General features: G+C 38.2%; 1 protein-coding gene across 1 annotated transcript in view; it reads left to right on the forward strand.

Annotated features, from left to right (window-relative positions):
- Positions 1 to 21930, forward strand: part of LOC124610257 (4-trimethylaminobutyraldehyde dehydrogenase-like) — a 150121-nt gene that overhangs the window by 15186 nt on the left and 113005 nt on the right. Inside the window, exons 2-3 of the mRNA XM_047140143.1 lie at positions 10161 to 10344; positions 18067 to 18179. Coding sequence (XP_046996099.1) covers positions 10161 to 10344; positions 18067 to 18179 — 297 coding nt within the window. The remainder of the gene's footprint in view (positions 1 to 10160; positions 10345 to 18066; positions 18180 to 21930) is intronic.

Raw genomic sequence — 21930 nt, forward strand, 5'->3', positions numbered from 1 at the left:
TTCTCTATGTCAATTAAGCAGTGCGCTGAAAAGTAATGCCTCTTAATTTTTTTATTCTGTTCTCAAGATTGACTGAAGTATTACATGTCATGCAGGTAACTTGATCGACTATCCTGCTTTGCTGCTGCAAGTTGCAACCATCTCCTGCTAGATGGTTCTGAGCTGTAGCATGTGACATGGTGTGATGTGTAATGTAACTATGCCAGTTTACTGCAAGGTCCTCAGAAAACTGAAAACATGAATTCGCAGAGTTCACCCACACATGGGGCCTCCTCTCCTTTATCATGACAGTGCCTGACTACACATGAGTGTTGCAGTATCTGTAACAATCTGTCTCCTTCAGTTCACTGTCATCGATCATCCTCCATATAGTTCTGACTTGGCCCTATCTGATTTTCATCTGTTTCCAAAACTTAAAGAACACCTTCGAGGACCTCATTTGATAGTAATGAAGCAGTGCATGCTGAGGAGAGGTTGTGGTAACATAAGCAAAGTCAAACATTCTGCAGTGATGGTATCAACAAACTGGTCTCTTGTTGGGAGAAATGTGTTCATTGCTAGAGTGACTATGTTGAGAAATAAATGTATAGGTGTGAAGAGTAAAGATGTAGAATGTTAATAAAGCTTGTTTTATTTAAAAATCTCTAAGAGTTTTCCCATTAAAAAAATTGGAGTCATTTCTTTTCAGCACTCTCTCTTAAAATTGCTTTTTAAAACTAAATTTGTGAAAGTAATGAATGAAACGTGTGTAATGGCTGAAGTAGCTATTGAAAAAGAAATCTGTGGTCAGCATATAGGTTATGTAAATTTGGCAAAGGGGATTATTTATATTGAAAACACTAATGCAGATACTTTGGTGATAGACACACATAGTAAGTGACATTAAAGTATATATTATGTGGGTGGCTGGGCCAGTGTATTTGGGAGCATCGTGTATCAATCTGAACTTTAGTTTAAACTGTTGGATAAAGTTTGTGAATAACTGTATCACAGAGTTTGTGCATGGCTTCCTGTCATAAGTTTCTCATCTTCAATCTTGATAATACTAGTAGAGACTTCCATGTTCATGTTTGCCATGTTCCTGGTGAAAAACAGCAGTGAGACCATTTAATTATAAAGTTTATTGCAACCAAATACTCACATACAGTCTCAAATAGCTACATTAGATTAGATTGGATTCGGTTTTCATTCCATAGACCCACGAGGTAATTGCCATGGGTGTGGAACATAAAAAACATAAAACATTTGCATACAATACTTACAACCCTGACCATTTGTTAAGAGATTGTCAAAATAGGTGACTACATTACAGTAAACTGGAACCACTAATATTTACAGAATTAAAACTCTGTCAGAATGAAACATTGTTATGCACTTTTAATAAATTTATCACACACAAAATACCTAATCTTAACTGTTGTGACCAAATGCTGTCAAAACTGAAACCTAGCAGAGATTTTTACTTAAGCTGGTCTAACAGTCCCATTAAGATATTCTTCTACAGAGTAGAATGAGTTGCCTATCAAAAAGCCTTTCAAACTCTGTTTAAATTGTGTTTCATCTGAAACCAAGTTTTTAATGGTTGCCGGCAATTTATTGAAATGTGTGTTCCTGAATATTGGACCCTTTTTGGACAAAGGTATACTGGTTTCAACTGATAAGTCATTTTAATAGTCTTTTAGTAATTAATGATGATGTCATACAAAACTACTGTTTACGTGGGCTGATATATCAATGAAAGTAATCAATTTTTGGAAATGTAATGTAACTTGTTAGTTAAATAAAATCTACTCAGCAAGCAGCGACAGGAGAACACACATGTAAAAGGTAGTAGAATTTACAATCTTTCGGAGCCAGTAGCCCTCCTTTTGGCAGAAGGGTTGAAGGGTAAGGAAGAGGGGTGAAGGAAAAGAATTAGTAAGGTTTAGGAAAAGGGGTAGAGTTCGGAAAAGGTGCTCAGAAAACCTTACTTACCAGACAAGATGGGAAGGAAAGTCTTTCCCTCTCATCCTGTCATGTAAGTCTTCCCTGAAGTGGGGTTCTGGGTGACTTTTCTGAACTCTACCCCTTTTTCCAAACCTCAAGAGTCCTTTTCTTTCACCCCTCTTCCTTCCCCTTCAACCCTTCTGCAGAAGAATGAGCCACTGGCTCCTAAAGATTGCTGACTTGGATGCCTTTTATATGTGTGTTCCCCTGCCACCACTTGGTGATTAGATTTTTTATCTACCCAATTACAAAAGTACTGTTCAGATAGTCCATGGCTGTATAGAAACAGTGAGCTGACTAATTGCATTATATGATAAACATTGCCTCTAAACATTCTATCAAATCAGAGCTAGTGCTGAATGACTGACTGTGGCACTGTTCCAGATAACGAGTAAACAAGACTCTACACATAGAAAATTTAAGAGAAATGAAAAATTCTTGTAATTCAGGAACAAAGTGAAGCAAAACATGCACAACACCAAAATCAGGCATGCTCATTCTGTTCTGTGCAGGAAGTTGGATCTTTCAGAAATACTGAGAAAACTGCTTAGCTTCAGTGTAAGAAAGGCAAAGTCTGATGCTGTTTTTTCAAGCCTGTGCAGATGAGTTAAACATCTTTTTCTCAACAGTAGCCAGCTCTCAGTTTGTGATAAATTATGAGCCACAAGATACCACGTTTTCCTTGAAACATGCATTTTTCTTAAAACATGTTTCTACACACAGTGTAGGAAGCAGTCATGAAAGTCTCTTCTGAGACAGTAGATAATGATGGAGTGATCAGAGATACAATTAAACATGTTGCTGATATTATCATGCCAGTAGTACATATCCTACTGTGTGGGAGCAAAGCTTAATTTGACCACTCGCCAAGAATGATCTACCTACATTACCAGGCAACTATTGGCTGATCAGCATGTTACCTGCAATGTCTAAAATCTTGGAATATTTTATAACAGCCATCACAAACATCAATCAGTCTTCCAAAAACACCATAGCACTGCAGCTGCATTATTCAAAGTGACTGAAGACATCAAATGTACTGTGGAAAGTCACAAAGCAACCATTTTAATATTGCTTGATTTGAGAAAGGTTTTGATACTGTTCACTTCAATGTACAGTGTGTTCCAAAATTATTTTTACAATTTTGATCATGTATATTCCAGAAATGGGATAGGTAGAAGGTGCAGTTTGCAGCATAATGTTCACACACACCTAAAGTTTTTTTGTTTCCTGGGATAGTTGTTGGTGAAGATGGCCACCCCCAGCAGATGGCACAATGTGTAGAATAGTTGATACGAGACCAAACCTGCTGTCATGGTCCAGCAAAGCTTCTGCACACATTACAGAAGCAAACCACCATCACACCTGACAGATAGACAGTGGTACATGAGTGGAGGAATTGCGGTGTGAGCTCGCATCAGAGCAGAAATTGCACATGTTAATGCACATGTTAATGACAACATGATAGACCAAACATGGAAGGAACTGGATGGAATATTGCTTATATATTTATTGTGCATCTACAGATGATGCACACAGTGAACTCTGTTAAATAGTTACTGAATTTTTAGATGTAGGTGAACATTATGTCGCAAACCACACCTTTATACCTATCCCTGTTTCTGAAATATATGTGATCAAAGTTGTAAAAATCATTTTTAACATGCAGTATTACGTATGAAATTAAACAGTTAAATTTCATAAATTTGTATTACAACAGCTATCTTAAAAACAGATGTTTGTGAGTCTTCTGTAGGTTGGAGAAATAATCAAGGAAACTAGTGCTCTCACAAGACCCACAGAGTTCGGTCCTTGGTCCATTTCTTTTCATGCTTTAGATCAATGATATTTCATCTGTGCTTCATTCTTTTAACTCCCACTTATAATCTGACAACATCCAGTCTTATCTAAATGCCAACCAGAATAACATTGCTGCTGCCGTATCAGGTGTAAATGACAATCTTTGATCAGTATCATGGTGGGTACAAAAGCCGGGTTCTAAACTAAACCCAAAGAATTCACTCGTCAGCCTCATATCATACTGAAAGTTAATCAGTGGATACTTTTGTGAAATAGCCCCTCCAGTACTTCTTGACGGTATCAGATTGCACTATGAAAATGGTGAAACATTTCAGCATAAACTTGGATCAGTATCAAAATTTGGATGACTAAATGGTTACAGCATGCAGGAAATCTTTCTCCTGCCTACCTGTAAGCGAAACATTTAGAAAAGTATTTCCACCTCAAATTAAACAAAAATTAGTCCAGTCTCTTATTATGCCAAATCTTTGCTATTTTGATATAGCCACTGGCATCCTCATTGTCTCTCCTCATATGACAAATACCTGGCACGATTCCATAATTGCAGCACTAGATTTGACATACAGAATCTTGGCTGTACCTCACTGTAATACTAAATCTTTCTCTTCTCCATTTCAGCCACAGGACTCTGAAACAAACTACCCTGTTATTTGCATCTTATCAAAAGTCATTCGAGACGAGTTTAAAGCTTTATCTATTATCTATGTAGCTTCCCTCTTGGCATATTCTAGGTGCTTTCCTTCTGTTCTACAATGAACCAGTATCCCTGTCACATTGTAAACTTTCCTCTACTTTCTCACTTCTGTCTACTGATGATTTGTTCCTCATATTTCATCAGCTAATCATACCACATTGTTTCTTGCTCTTGCTTGGGACTTTACGCTGGCCAAGAGATTCACGATAAATGCAAGCTAAGTAATGGATCATTGCCATAGAGTTTTTTACTTCAGGGATGCTTATCAATATGCTGTCCACACAAGAATCTGTTTGATGATCAAATATCAGTATGTTTGTATGATTCCCCATGTGAACGATTTCTTAAATGTGAAATTTAAATCTTAGACTTTTATTCTGCAATCTTCAACTGCCACACCAGACTGGTCAACAAGTGACAGGGTGAAAGCCTTTAGGCTGCTTAGCGATTTTCTCAGGTTCTCGGTCAGGTCTTTTGCTAAGGGTATGATAGTGGTACCAGTTGTAAGCTTCATTCATACATCTTTTCATAGGCAAACAAATCACTGCTTGTCATATTTGCATGTTCTCTTTTGAACCAAGAGTGCAACAGCCTTTCCTCCCTCAGGATTTTCGGAATTTTGTTGTTAAACAGTGGTGGTCTTTCCTTTCTTAATCCTCTTACCAGGCACATAGTTCTCCAGACCATGATTTACAGTCTGTTTAAATTTCGTCCTTAATTCTTCTTCGTCCATCTCACTGGAACTAAGTGATGTCAGTTTACTTTCTAAGCGAGATGGCAACACTCTCCTACCCTTCTTGACTGATTTATTAACTTTTGTAACCATAGTTGCTTAATGATATCATGATCACAGAAGTTTGTGGCACAACTTGACTAGAAGAAGGGATCGGTTGGTAGGACATGTTCCGAGGCATAAAGGGATCACCAATTTAGTATTGGAGGGCAGCGTGGAGGGTAAAAATTGTAGAGGGAGACCAAGAGATGAATACACTAAGCAGATTCAGAAGGATGTAGGTTGCAGTAGGTACTGGGAGATGAAGAAGCTTGCACAGGATAGAGTAACATGGAGAGCTGCATCAAACCAGTTTCAGGACTGAAGACCACAACAACAACATCGTGATCACAAATCCCCATCTCTGTACTGACACTTTTGATAAGGTCTAAGGTATTTCCATTGTGTGTATGCTGCTGTACAAGCTGCTGCAGACAGTTCTCAGAAAATGTGTTAAAAAGTGTTTCACAAGACTGTCTGTCTGTACCTCTGCAATGAATCCATAGATGTCCCAGTCTATACTAGGTTAAAGTCACTTCCAATTAGTATTCCATGGTCTGACCATAGACCTTGTTTAAATGATTCTAGAACTGTCACAGCAGATATTGGTAGCCAGTAAAAATATCCAACAATTAACTTGGTTTCTCCTAGACCAGTCACACATGACCAGACAACTTCACTGTTACATTCAACTTCAACCTCAATAGAGACAATATTTTTGTCACCTACCGAAAACTCACTTTCCGACAGTCTTTTTGTTGTGCCTAACTGTAACTCAGCATCTCTGCTACATGGTGAGTAGCAACTATCCTTTTCATAATAATTGTTAATCTGTCTTTCTGATATACATTGCATGACTCATTAAAAATCTCAGTGCTTTCTGCTTCAGGTTTCAGCCAGCTCTCAGTCCCAAGAATAATTTGAGTATGAGAACATTGCAGGAGGGCAGTAAATTCAGGAACTTGGTTAAGAATATTTCAATATTTTACTGATTAAATGTTGACAGTCAAAGTGTCTTTATGCTGAATGTGGTTTGAAATGCCTTTCTGCGTACTGGTTGGAGAGTGTTCATCAGAGGACCACAAGCTACCACCTAGCTTGAAACAATCCCATGTGCAACTCACAACTACTCTGTTACCCCTAGTAGCTGCTTTCTTTGTGTAGTGCCACCCTGACCTATCAAGGGGAGTCCTACAAATCGCCACCAAATAACACATGTAGAAATCTGCAGCCAAGACTATCACAGAATCGATGAAGACTTTGACTGAGACCTCCACTCAGCTCGAAACCAAAGGACCCCGATCAACTCTGGGGACAGTGCTGCAAATTGCAAGCTCTGGTTGAACCTTGTGGGCGAGATCAGCAGGCTTCACCACCCCTGCCAGCCACCCGTATGAACTTAGGATGGCCTTAGAACCCATGTGACAGATGTCGTTGATGCCGATGTGAGACACAACTTGCAGACAACTGCACCCTGCATGCTCAGTAGCTGCAGGCAAGGCCACTTCCACATCTTGGATGAGGCCTCCTGGCAGGCATCCGAGTATGCATTGATACTCGTAACACTGGAGCTCCCCATAACTAACACTCCCCCATCCATATGTGCCTGCCTGGACCTTGCTGAAGGAACGGTCACCTTTTCACTCATAGGGCGAACAGGCAAAGCCAGACGCTGGCTCCCACATTGGCCCTCTGCCTCCAGTTGTGTGAACACATTACCCTGTTGTGTGTGGGCTGCTGTTAACACCACAACACAGGTGGCTTCATTTGGAGTGGTTCATTGACTGAGAAGTGTAGACTGCTATTGAATGGGATCAAATCATGTTCAGTGACGAATTGTGTTTATGCACTATGCTGGATGACTACTGTCAGGAGTGAGGCAGTGACCTGAAGCGCGGTTTCATTCTTCCAATGTTTTGAAGTGGCACAGTTGTCTTACTCATGGTGCGGGAATCATTGGGTATGATTTCATGTCACCGCTGGTAGTGATTGAAGGAAGTCTGAAAGCACAACGGTATGTTCCAGTCATCCTGTGCCCTTGTGTCTCTCATGAAGTAGTATTGTGGTACTATTTGTCAATAGGAAATGCTCTTCCACATGTGGCACATGTCTCTATAAAATTTTGGTATAATGTTGAGGTACTTCTCTGCCCAGCAAGATCCCCATATCTGTCCCAAATAGAAAATTTATGGGGCCAGCTTGAATGTCAACTCCACCCCAGTACCAGTATCCAGGATAACAAGAACCAATTAAAACAGTGTGAGCCAACTTGCCTCAGAAGAGGATGCAATGGCTTTATGACACCCTTCCCAATCAAATCAATGGATGCATACAGGTCAGATGGAGTGCAGTGTCATACTGATATGTGCAAGTTCTTTATAAATTTGATTCTATTTTGTAATCTTTGAAATAACATTTCAAATGCTCACAACCTCTGAAGTTTCCTTTCATTTCCTCCTTCTCTTCCCCGTGCCACTTTTTTTGTCAGGCAGTGTACTACTGCTACTATCACCACCACCACCAGCATATATTGCTCAGGTACTTTACACATTTTAATGTTGACTCACTAAGAATGTTTGGTTAGATGTAAGAGGAACCTTGAAGACCTTTATCTTGCCAGACAAAATAAATTTGTGTGAGGCTTCTGTCAGGAGACTTTTTGATTATTTCTGGCTGGATCAGAATATGTTGGGAGTAATCAACTGTGTGAAAATCCTGCCAGGAGACTTATGGTATGAGCCCCACATGCATAGTGACTTCCAACATATCTTGACACAGCCTAAGAGCAATAAATATCCAGGAGCTACTGAATATGTCTTATCAGTCAAAACCAAGCCATTGAAGATTTTTCATGAATATTAGAGTACAATTAACTCATTGTTAAAATAACAAGGTAGTCACCAATTTTCAGTGTATAAATAGCATTAAATCAGTTGGGTTACAGTGAAAGGCCACAGAAAGTAGCAATTCAGCTATGAGGAGCTTTTCAAAATTTGTGAGGAATAAAACTCACACCAGCTAGATATTTTTCAGTTTTGCTTAAGATCAGAAAAGATAGACAGCATAAAACCTGTTTATGGATTTGATTCATTAGTTAACTGATTAGTTGTGATACTTTCAGAGGAGAACTATTTTGTAAAAAAGTATGGAACCAAAAGTGAGGAATATTCATAATTCTGTGATCTGGAACTATTGGAAATTAAATTGATAAATTTACTGCTCTTAGAGGTATGGTATTAGTGTGCTTAGGGGCATATTTCTTACATCAGGTGTATTTAATTTAAAACTAATAATTATACAACCTTCCAGTTTTCATTTTTTCCTGATGCAAAACTTTGTGCCACTATCCTCCAAATACATTATCTCCAGTTAATGACCGTAATTACGCCATTTGCTTCATATATTTTCTGAAGAATTGTGCTTCAACATGCTTGTGCTCTGCACACCTTTCTCCCAGTCATGGCTATTTTACAAGATCAGAGCTGCTACTTCTCAGTCAAGTAGCTCCTCAGTTTGCCTCACAAGAGCTGAGTGCACCCCATTTGCCAACAATGCTGGGTAGATCTGGATGGTCACACATATAAGTGCTAGCCAAGACCGACTGTGCAAACATGAACCGGTGTTATCATTGTTGCAGGGTCATTAGCAAACATTCTTTTCATTTAATTCTGTTCTTATGTTATCTCTTCCAATACCTTCATTACCATTTATGCCAGCTTCTCACAATAAGTCTCAAATGCGCTTCTGTAGTTCCTATTGAATATGATAGTACTACATCATTTCATTCTGTGACCTGAAAAGTCCCATGATCCATTATAGATAAGGTAACAAATCTGAGACTGAATCTTAAATGGTTTAATCAAATCTGAGTCTGATTTAAAAGTATGGAAAATAGAATAAACTGGCTTGAGTTCAATTCTGCATAACCTGTAATGTTTTAGTTGCCAGTGTTGGAGTAGAAATTCCTTTTCAGAGAGATTTTAATAGCTTCCATTTGAAGTAGATAGCAAAGGAAACAACTTTTAAATGTATGTGAAATTTTAAAGATAACGCAGTGTGAAATTTTTATCATATACAGAATTTTACCATCAGCCACACCTTGACCCTATACACACTTCTTACTTGTTTGGATTATCAGATCTTGTGTACATCAGTGTATAATGAAATAAGATTTTGGAAATGTGTTATACTGCATTAATAAATTCAACTGATTTCGTCTTCTTCCATTCAGTGTGTTTGAGTAATTAGCTGTACTCACTAACTTGTTAATTTTCATCACATTTCTCTCTTGTATCACAGACCTAACTCTGCAGTCACAACTATCATGAGATTTATTAAAAATTTTAACCAATGTAGAGAGAAAGCTATTCATGGTAGTAATATAAATAATGATGCTAAAAGTGACAGTCAGAGTTGCAACTAAAATGGATGTTTATTTAGTTGGTGGCCAGTGTTTGTCAATCCAAAATATCAGTAAATAAAGTGGGCACATATGTGTATGGTCCCAACTAATGTTTGTTAATGAACATTAATTGGAACCATGCACAATGGACATTTTACTTGGTAAACATTGGTTGATTTGGGAAAGGATGTATCTCAAAACTGGTCACCAACTAAACAAGACATCAATTTTAGTTACGACTATGGCTGTTTCTTTTTGCATCACAATCTAAAATGAGTTGCTGTCCCACTATATCCAGCATGCTGGAGTTATGTAATATAAATTTCGTGTGAATGTATTAAAACTTTACATTTGATATATTTTGGTTTTCAGTATAGGGAAAAAGCCAAACTACGTGATAGCTGAAATGACTGACAGGTAATTTTTTGTAGTTTGATGTGGATACCATAAAAGAATAAAAAAAAAATATTTTCTTCTCTCAACAGTTCAGCAACACAGAACGGGGAAAGCTGCTAACTGCTGTTGGAAGCAAAATAAGGAGCAATCTAGAAGACATAGCCCATCTTGAAGTTCTCAATAATGGAAAACCAATATGGGAAGCAAGAGTGGACATTGCGTCATGTGCCGATGCATTTGAATATTTTGGAGGCACCATAGCTTCACTTACAGGTAACCAGCAGATGTATTTATCTGTATTATAATGAAAATATGTGTCCTATTCTGTTTTGTAATGAACTCTCTTGCAGCATTGGTATAGAAAGCTTTTACTACAGACAGTGTTCTTTTATAGTGTCTTGAGATCATTGTTTCCTGTTTTTCTGTAAGTTCGTTGTTGAAATTATTACTTTTGTAACCCAAAAAGTAAAACAAACCAATTACAGGAAAAGAAGTGGCTGACTACGTCGTAGTTAAAAAGAAAGATAGTAAGAAACATATCCACTTCATCTTTGTAGTGTTGCATTATACTGATAAAAATTATCATCTCCACCTACTGTTGGTTGCTTCATGGTATTGAGAAACTGTTCTATAATAGTATATTTATGTGTTACATAATTCCTTTTCTATTTCTTGCGTTATATTGACAGATGAGAAAGTTTTCAGATAAAGTGAAAAGCAATGAATTTTCTGTGGGAAATAAAAATAATGGGAGGCAATGGAAGAAGTGAGTATGGTCACACTGATTTTAGTCTACAGTTCACAAGTTACTGAAAGGCAAAGAAAGGGACAGAATCTCCTATTATAAATGAGCTATCAGTAAATGCTGGTAATAAAAAAAATGTTGAAAGACCATTGCTTCAAAATATTTTACACATGCATGGAGAAGGAAGATTTGATGTACCTGCACTGAAGAAAATTATTAATCACTCCAAATCCTGAACACTGAATTGGCAGAGACGTAAGGGCTCAGAGCACCATCATAATCTTCTTCTTATGCTTCAAAGACAGAAGTAAGAAATTTCTGAAAAGTGTATTGTTCAAGAGTGATGGGTACTTATTCTCATTATGATGACCAACAGAATGATTAAAGGCAGAGCTCTGTTATCAGATTTCAGTGTGAGCTATGTGTGGATGTCAGTGATTTTTCTGTCTGATTCTGTTTAGATATGAGTATACAGGCTGATGTAAGTAAGATCTTTGAACTACACTTGTGTCTTACTGAAGAACAGTCTTGAAGAAATATGTAAAATAAGGAAAATGCAACCAGTTACCTGTAGAGGACAAGAGCATAGTTCACAGAAACATGTGATAGAATACTTTTAACACCAGCCTTCAAGTTCTTGCTTCCTGGAGACAGAGGTGGCTATGCATACATATTACTAAATTAAAGTCCTCACCGCATTTTTCTGTCTGTATGTAAATGTTAATCTCAGTGACTACTTTGAGGATTTTGATATGTTCTTCACTAATAAACTGACTGGTTTACAAGGAAGGTTTGTATATATAATTGATTACTGCAATGTCAGACAAGTTGTTTGCTTTTAGATACATAGTGCTACCTGTGCAAAGCCGGAACAGGTCACTAGTGGAGACAAAGTTATATAGAAATCACCTTCATGACCCGTTTGTTATCATAAACTGAATGTGGCACCTGATTTTATATTTTGTAGTCAGCTAGGTATGTGTTTTCTTTTTTACCCTGCTGTTTTCACTTACATGTGTAGTTACATCATCCTCACTATGCCCCACAATGATGAGACATTTCTTCTTACAAAGTTTCCATGGTGAATTTGTCATCTAGCGCTGTCATCTTCCTTTGTTGCAGTTACAGTAGATACAAATGTTTTATTTTATTTTCCACAAAAGAAAATATTTTCTATTGCAGTCCAAAAAGCCATAACTGGTTAGTGAATAATTAAAATATGTGATGGCAATTAAGAAAGTCTTTTTTTCCAGAATGAGATTTTCACTCTGCAGCGGAGTGTGTGCTGATATGAAACTTCCTGGCAGATTAAAACTGTGTGCCGGACTGAGACTCGAACTCAGGACCTTTGCCTTTCGCGGGCAAGTGCTCTACCAACTGAGCTACCCACGCACGACTCACGCCCTGTCCTCACAGTTTTACTTCTGCCAGTACCTCGTCTCCTACCTTCCAAACTTTATAGAAGCTCTCCTGCGAACCTTGCAGCACTAGCACTCCTGAAAGAAAGGATATTGCGGAGACATGGCTTAGCCATAGCCTGGGGGATGTTTCCAGAATGAGATTTTCACTCTGCAGCGGAGTGTGCGCTGCTATGAAGAGCATTTGCCTGCGAAATGCAAAGGTCCTGAGTTCGTGTCTCGGTCCGGCATACAGTTCTAATCTGCCAGGAAGTTTCAAGTCTTTTTTTTTTATTTTCTCATGCTCTGCCAAGAATCAATGGAGAATGCAATGAAACTGTTTTTGGATTATATTGGATATAGTTTTCATTCTGCAGACCAATACTGAGGAAATCCTCAAGGATGGGGAATATATCAGAAAAATAAAAACACAGTTTCTAAAAGAACTAATACACTAATTTTCCTTCCACAGATTCTAAGTTAAATGTCTTGAAGGATGTGGAGATGTGGAATAACTAAAAAAAATCTTAAATGTATTTTCAGTTGTATGATATTAATACAAAATTTACTGCAGTATTAAGTGTTTACTTTCTTAAATGCATAACATAGTTCTTGGCTTATTGTATTTGACCATTGTTGAAAGAAAACAGTTTACATTATTTACTTGCACTGACTGCATTACTGTGCTGAAGAAGTGCAGAGGTTAGATATCACATAAAAACAGTATCAGCTGGTTCTTAAAGCTTCAATTAAACTGTACTTTATTAGTCACTACATGTTTTATGGTTATCAGCAAGTTTTTGAAAATGTCTGTTGCTGAGTAATGCACAGCTCTCTAGACCAAATAAGGTGATTTTGAGTCTTTACCTAGACTGTTCTTATTCCGGGAATTGATGCCATGAACAGTGTTATTGGTTTGAATGAGATAAATATTATTTAAGAGAGTTTTCATTAATGTGGGACTTCTCCACTAGAGCTCTGCACCTGCACAGCAAATCCAAGTGAGTGGCACTCATTCCCAGTTACTCATTATCTGTACAGCTCAGTCTCACTTGCCTTCACATGGGTAAACACTCACTGATTAGGAGCTAACAGCTGCCTTATTCCTTCTTCTTGGCTTAGGAAACATGGCAGTTAGCTGAGTCACAATGCAGTGCGAAACATTGGGGCAAGTAAAGAAAGTGCATCTGTCCTGAATAATCTGCCACTTCACAGTCCGTGTGGAAGTGAGTGAGATCCTTACAGACATATAAGCCATGCCTGTCTGTGTGTCATTAGCTGAGGTAGTTTCAGTTGTCCTGCTAAGTGATGCAAAGTTCATTCATCTCTCTCATAAACCCTCAGACCAGCCATGCTCCTGCAGTGCTCTAATTTCCCCAGTATCTTTTCTTGTATGGATGTTCATCCAGTAAGTTATGAAGGACAGCTTCTATGAAGCTGAAAAAGTAGTGGAAAGGTACTGACAGGAACGAAGTGGTGATGATGTGCTGTGACTTGTGCCAGGATAGCTAAGGCATTAACAGCATTGTTTGCAAAGAGCAAGGTTCAGCCTTCAAGTCTTGGCTCCACAAACAATTTTAATTTGCCAAGAAGTTTCAAAACAGTATACACTGCACTGTAGAGTAGTTGGTATAGACCCCTAATTCTTTGAACAGGTTTCTACAGGATGTTTACATTAGATTAGATTTACTTTCATTCCAATTGATCCGTAGTGAGGAGGTAGGATGTAGAACATGTCAGAAAAACAATAATACATGACAAATATTTACAACTGAAACAAATAAGCTAATGTACCTTCCACAGGTCCCAAGTGGAATGATCGTCATTTTTTTAACGAACACTATATGAAAGAATCATTTTACAAACACTACTGGACTGAATTTAAAATAAAAATAGTTTTTTTTTTAATTTATAAGGTAATAAACGTGTAATAGAACTACTATAATACTTATTTACAATGAACACATTACTGCACTGAAATGATGTGGAAGTTAGATTGTGCTTACACACACACACACACACACACACACACACACACACAGAGAGAGAGAGAGAGAGAGAGAGAGAGAGAGAGAGAGAGAGAGAAAAGAATCGGTTGGTTCTACTGAGAAATTCATCAATGGAGTAGAAGGAGTTGGCCACCAATAAATCCTTTAGGCTTCTCTTAAACTGAATTTCATTGGTTGTTAAGCTTTTTATGGCTGCTGGCAAGTTATTGAAAATGTGTATTCCTGAATAATGCACACCTTTTTGTACAAGAGTAAGTGACTTTAAATCCTTGTGAAGATTATTCTTATTTCTAGTATTGATTCCATGAATTGAGCTGTTGGTTTGAAAAAGTGATATATACAGACACAAGCAGACATATTTAAAGACCTTAAATATGTCTGCTTGTGTCTGTATGTGTGGATGGATATGTGTGTGTGTGCGAGTGTATACCTGTCCTTTTTTCCCCCTAAGGTAAGTCTTTCCGCTCCCGGGATTGGATTGACCCCTTACCCTCTCCCTTAAAACCCACATCCTTTCATCTTTCCCTCTCCTTCCCTCTTTCCTGATGAGGCAACAGTTTGTTGCGAAAGCTTGAATTTTGTGAAAAACTATCTTTAATTAACATTGGTATTATTTTATGACAACCACTAGATTCTTTTAAGTCTAAGTATTTTATTATAGACATCTTTTCTTCTGGTGCAATAATCTGTCATATAAACACATTATACCACTCATCCGTATTTCGGCATATCTTATCACTGCTGTGATTTTTTTCCCATTTTCAACACTATTTGTGTTACTTTGTTGAACTACTGCTTTCTTGCCACTCATAATACCTCACAACCATCAGTTTGTTTTTGTGAGGAATGAATTAGACCCATAATTGCCAATGTGACACCAATGTAGAAATCACTTGATTTGACTTGGGCAACTGTATAAAATCCTGGTAATTGTGGGATTCTGATATTCAGGCAATCTACACATGAATGTGTGTAGCACACACACAATGTCTGCTTGTGTCTGTGTATGTGCGGATGGATATGTGTGTGTGTGCGAGTGTATACCCCTTTTTTTCCCCCCTAAGGTAAGTCTTTCCGCTCCCGGGATTGGAATGACCCCTTACCCTCTCCCTTAAAACCCATATCCTTTCGTCTTTCCCTCTCCTTCCCTCTTTCCTGATGAGGCAACAGTTTGTTGCGAAAGCTTGAATTTCATGTGTATGTTTGAGTTCGTTTGTGTGTCTATCGACCTGCCAGCACTTCCGTTCAATATGGATATTAGGATAGATTATTACTCACCATATAGAGGAGACATTTCACAAGTGACAGGCACATTTGAAAGTATCGGGTTTACCTTTTGAAAAATGTTCTTCATCAGAAACAGGAAAAAAAGACAATGTAAGATGATGATTACAAATGAAAACAGGAGTTATTTAGTAACAATACAGCTTCAGAATTTTCCTTATGGCTCATGCTGCCTGCTTTTGATTTCACCAACCACACATGTCATTCACCAGGTATATGAGTTGATTTTCTGTAGAGCTCACATTACAGAGATGGTTGGATCTTATTATAACTAGTTAAAGAGGTCTATATGAAAAAAATTGGGTAGTACTGTGGGTAGGTAAGGCTTCATACATTATCAGAAAGTGAGCTTATATCTATGAGAATTATGTTAACAGCTCTTACTTAAGCTATTCTGTATTTGTTATTTATCAGAATGTTAGTATCATCTACAAAGAAAAAGAACTCGATCTGATAATGTTATTGATGAATGGCAATCAATACACAAATGGAACACACAAGTTGCATCCAGTTGAGAGACTTACACCAGACCATTGATCCACACACAATTATTATTATTAATGCATAAATTAAGTAGCAAGGACCCTAAGATGGAAACTGGTGGGACACTATATGTAACTAGCTCCCAGTCAGATGAGGCTTGATAAATAAATACAGAAATCTTTCCTGTTGGTGCCCTTTATTTTTTGTTAACAATATAAGGAAAAGATATATTGCTATATTGCTATTCACTGTAAAGATGACATGTTGAGTTGCAAACAGGCACAACAAAAAGACACTTACACATTAGCTTTTGGCCAAAGCATTACTCAGAAGAGGACACACACACACACACACACACACACACACACACACACACACACACATGTACATTTATTTGCTCAGACAAGCACTACTCATGCACACATGAACACCATCTCAGGCAGCTCGGACCGGAGATGGCAGTCATGTGTGTGTGTGTGTGTGTGTGTGTGTGTGTGTGTGTGTGTGTCCTATTCTGAAAAAGGCTTTGGCTGACAGCTAATGTGTACATGTCTTTTTGTCGTGCCTGTCTGGAGCTCAACATGTCTTCTTTACAGTGAGTAGCAATCTATCTTTTTTTATACTGTTGACATTCCAATCTGGAGTTTCCTTTGTTTCTTGTTAGAGAGATATAAATTGAGCTGTTTCGCAGAATTCTCTTTGATGCTACAGTAGTCAAACTAGCTTAAAAGGATTTGTGATTTACACAGTCATATGCCTTTGACAGAACACAGAATATTTTATAAATACTGTCAAAAGAATGAAGTATGTTCTCTCCGTGTGTAAATAGCCATTCTCAGTACTGGGTTCTGGAACTCATTAGAATTCCAAACTGTTATGTTGATGTGTGTTATTGGAAGCTTAAAATTTTGGAGAATGCTGGCAACAGTGAAACTGGACAGGAGCTTGTTGGTATTTCTTTATCCTGTTTTTTATTTTATAGAGAGACTTCATATTGTTACATTCAGGCAGTTGAGAAATGTTCTCTTGTTTAATGATCTTCCTCTCTTTTCCCTTTGCTTTTTCCCATTACCTACAGGGTCAGAACTGTTATCAATATTGGTTTTAGTAGTGTTAGTGGCATTTGGTAGTTGGTTGCCCTTCCTGATACAACCACCCTCTCCCAAGGAAGGAATTTGTGTATCTCGTCCATTTCCGTGTGATATAGATTTCATGTTCAAGTGTGGTAATGTTTCTAAGTGTTGCATTTTGGATATCTGAGGCACAATGTAGGTACCAGCCTCCTACTTACCTAGTTGAATGTGTAAAAGTGCCTAAAAACCAAGAACCATTTGGCCATCTCCCCAGCCCCCATCACTGATCTACGAGGCAGATTTGCTCTGGGGCCAGCTGACTTCCCCAAGTCTCAGAAGCATGCACTTCAGAACTCTCAGCTGTTCAGGTGGGTCTTTCTTGATAATTGACTATTGACACAAATAACTTAAAATGGTACTTAATTCAGAAAAACTATCTTTAATTAACATTGGTATTATTTTATGACAACCACTAGATTCTTTTAAGTCTAAGTATTTTATTATAGACATCTTTTCTTCTGGTGCAATAATCTGTCATATAAACACATTATACCACTCATCCGTATTTCGGCATATCTTGTCACTGCTGTGATTTTTTTCCCATTTTCAACACTATTTGTGTTACTTTGTTGAACTACTGCTTTCTTGCCACTCATAATACCTCACAACCATCAGTTTGTTTTTGTGAGGAATGAATTAGACCCATAATTGCCAATGTGACACCAATGTAGAAATCACTTGATTTGACTTGGGCAACTGTATAAAATCCTGGTAATTGTGGGATTCTGATATTCAGGCAATCTACACATGAATGTGTGTAGCTTCTACCTAATGTAGCACTTGACTTCTAGATAGTTTGTCTACAGTGGCAAGGTAATGTGTATATAGTGATATCCCTTGACATCCTGTTAAAAAATCAACGGGTGATACATTTACATCAGATATGTATTGTGTGTTCTTCCATGATGGATATTATCTTATAAGCAACTTTTTTTTTTTTTAAGGACAGCATGTACCACTACAAGGTGACAATTTTGCAATGGTTTGCCGTGAGCCTCTTGGAGTTGTTGTGGGCATTGGAGCCTGGAACTTCCCATTACAGACATGTTCCTGGAAGGTAAGTGATTTTAATAATTGAAAAATGTTCTGCTTAAGGCAACTTTGTAACAGCACCACATAATACGTACCTACATACACAAGTTGCAGCACACATTCTTGCATTAGGCATTAGTTATACAATTCTCACCAATAGGTACCTCCTTAATAAATTATAGCTTTTGTTATTGCAGGAGGAATTCAATCAGACCATGGAGGTTTTTTTTTTTAAAGACATTAAATTGTTTGAATTATTTCTGCTTATGTGTATGGATATACAGGGTGTTACAAAAAGGTACGGCCAAACTTTCAGGAAACATTCCTCACACACAAAGAAAGAAAATATGTTATGTGGACATGTGTCCGGAAACGATTACTTTCCATGTTAGAGCTCATTTTATTACTTCTCTTCAAATCACATTAATCATGGAATCGAAGCACACAGCAACAGAACATACCAGCGTGACTTCAAACACTTTGTTATAGGGAATGTTCAAAATGTCCTCTGTTAGCGAGGATACATGCATCCACCCTCCGTCGCATGGAATCCCTTATGCGCTGATGCAGCCCTGGAGAATGGCATATTTTATCACAGCCGTCCACAATACGAGCACGAAGAGTCTCTACATTTGGTACCGGGTTTGCCTAGACAAGAGCTTTCAAATGCCCCCATAAATGAAAGTCAAGAGGGTTGAGGTCAGGAGAGCGCGGAGGCCATGGAATTGGTCCGGCTCTACCAATCCATCGGTCACCGAATCTGTTGTTGAGAAGCGTACGAACACTTCGACTGAAGTGTGCAGGAGCTCCATCGTGCATGAACCACATGTTGTGTCGTACTTATAAAGGCACATGTTCTAGCAGCACAGGTAGGGTATCCCGTATGAAATCATGATAACGTGCTCCATTGAGCGTAGGTGGACGAAACTAAAATGACCTCTAACATGGAAATTAAGCGTTTCCAGACACATGTCCATATAACATCTTTTCTTTATTTGTGTGTGAGGAATGTTTCCTGAAAGTTTGGCCGTACCTTTTTGTAACACCCTGTATAAGCTTATTATTTTTATAGTTATCCAGTAACCTTGTTAGTAGTCTATGCTGATCTATTCTGCCTTCTACATCATAAGGAAGCAGTGTTTTTATGATTATGATAGCTGACTGTCCCCAGCTTCTGGTAATGTGTCATCATTCTTTGGTGTGGATAGGAATCTTGGTGATTATACCTTCTTGTTGACTGTTTCACACAGTATTCCTCAGCTGGCCAAATTACAGAATTTTTAAAAATTCTTTTTGTATGATTATTCTTTTAAGTTTCTTTACCCATACAGCCCTTGTGGTCTTTCTTCTTGGAGCATATTTTCAAAATCTTATTGTTTCGTCCAGCAATTTCAGCAGCATCTAACCATATACAAGGGATCCTTCTAGAAAGGTATTCTATGATAGGTGTCGATACTTCCGTTGCTTTATATGTGGCCTCTGCCAGTTCTTGTCCTTCTAAACCTACATCACCCATCAATGGCATTGCCAGGCAACAAAACACTCATGTTACCTTTTTTCAAGTTGGCCTTCTTGATGCTATATTTGACACTTAAACATATTTTTTTCTGTGATGTCTTACATTTTCCTTTCATGATGTCATCTTAGTTATGATGGGCACAGAAGTCATTTCTATCAAAAAGGCTAGGAGAGAATTTTTGCTTAAAAGGGCAGACAAGCAGTTGTTAGCATTCCACTTAGACAATGAATGGCCATCATTTAGTTCCTATGTGATGGATGTAGAGGAATTATGGGCAAAGTTTAAACTACATTGTTTGAGACTTTCCTGATGTAACGACTGCTTCTGTGGTTCGTGGGCATCACACTGGATAATGTTGTGAGTCCTGCACAATATTTCAGTGAAACAGCTGCTTCCCATCTTCAGGTTCTTACTCATGTATTGTTGTTGTGGCTCACCAGTATATGTGCTGACTTGTTAAAAAAGTACGGGCACCAAGGGGTGGGGGGTTATGACTTCATTGTATACAAATCTGTTAAAGACAGTGTGGGTCTAAGAGGACCAGTACATAAAATCCCTTCCTGTTTGGGAAACCATATATTGGCCAGACATGTCATACTGTTAAAGATAAATGCAATGAACATAGACACCACACCAGATTAGGTCAGCCTGCAAATCTGCTATTGCTGAATACTGTCTTGATATGAGACGTACCACAATCTATGGAGAGACAATGATCCTATCATTCACCTCCACATACTGGGACTCAATCATTAAGGAAGCTAATGAGATGTTAACTTAGCAAAGCATGGAGACCAGCATAGGTGGTACTAAGGTATCTTCAGCCACAGATGAATGAATCCAGTGAGGCAACACAAACAAGGAATTGAAGCCAGGTCTCTTAACCTAGATATCAAAATCTGGGTCCGCGACTTGCAGCTGCACTCTTACCATGTCATGCATGCAAAGACTGCAGCCCATTTCTCTGACAGGGATCCCTTCATGCCAATGTCCTTTATGATTTGTCTACAATGACATTTTAGCCCCACCCCTCAGCACCTGCACTTTTATGGTGAGCGAGCACATATATCGTCAAACCACAATAACAATATTTCAATAAGCATCTGAAGATAGTGAGCAGATGCCTCATTAAAATACTGTGCAGCTCTCACAACATTGTCTTATTCAAGGCTCATGAATCACTGGAGCAAAGTTTAAGCGGATTGTAATTCACTCTCTGAAAGAGTATGTGCTGAATTAAGGATGTAAAAGATCCACCCTAGTTTAGTAACACAATTAAGAACACACTGAGGAAGTAGAGAAAAGGAACACACAAATGATGGCAGGTGAAAGTTAGTAGAAATTCATACATCTGTAAAAAGAATATGTGAAGCTTACAACTTCCACCATCATACCTTAGCAAAAGACCTTGGTGAGAACCTGAGAAAATTCTGGTGATACGTAAAATCACAAAGCACTCACTCATTGACTGGTGTGGCAGTAGAATAAAGCAAAACAAAAGCTGAAGTTTCAATTTTCACATTTAAGAAATCATTCATGCAGGAGGAACATGCAACACACTGTTGTTTGACTGTCACATAGACTCCTTTATGGATGACATAGTAATAGGCATTTCTGGTGTAAAGAAGCAACTGAAAGAGTTGAAAACAAACAGGTTGCCTGGTCCAGATGTAACCCCAATTTGGTTTCACAGAGATTACTCTGTGGCACTGGTTCCTTATGCAGCTTGCATTTTTCATGAATCTCTCACCCAGTGCAAAGCCCCAACAACTGGAAAAAAATGCATGTGCCTCCTGTATATATGGAGGGTGAAAAAATGGGCCTGCAAGATTACAGACCAATATCTTTTCAGAAGTTATCTTGAGTTGGAAAAGCTTCTGTCCATGAATCAGCATAGATTTAGAAAGCATTGCTTGTTCAAAACTCAGCTTGCCCTTCTGTCATATGATATTCGTACATTTCCAGAAAGCATTTGACTCAATGCCCCACTGCTGACTGTTAATGAAAATGCATGCATAAGGTACTAGCTTCCAGATACGTGAGAGGCTTGAACACTTCTTAAATAATAGAACACAGCACATTGTCCCTGATGGTGAGTGTTCATCAGAGACAAGGAGACAAAATGGCTTGTGAATACTTACCTTGAGGAGGTGATACTCCAGCACTACTATTGAAAATATTTAAATGTAGAGAAATCTATTCCTGGCTTTCAGAACTTTTAGTTTCTTTCTTAGCAAGGTAAGAGGAATACTTTTTG

Source organism: Schistocerca americana, chromosome 1, assembly GCF_021461395.2.
Source record: "Schistocerca americana isolate TAMUIC-IGC-003095 chromosome 1, iqSchAmer2.1, whole genome shotgun sequence".
NCBI classification, from domain to species: Eukaryota; Metazoa; Arthropoda; class Insecta; order Orthoptera; family Acrididae; genus Schistocerca; species Schistocerca americana.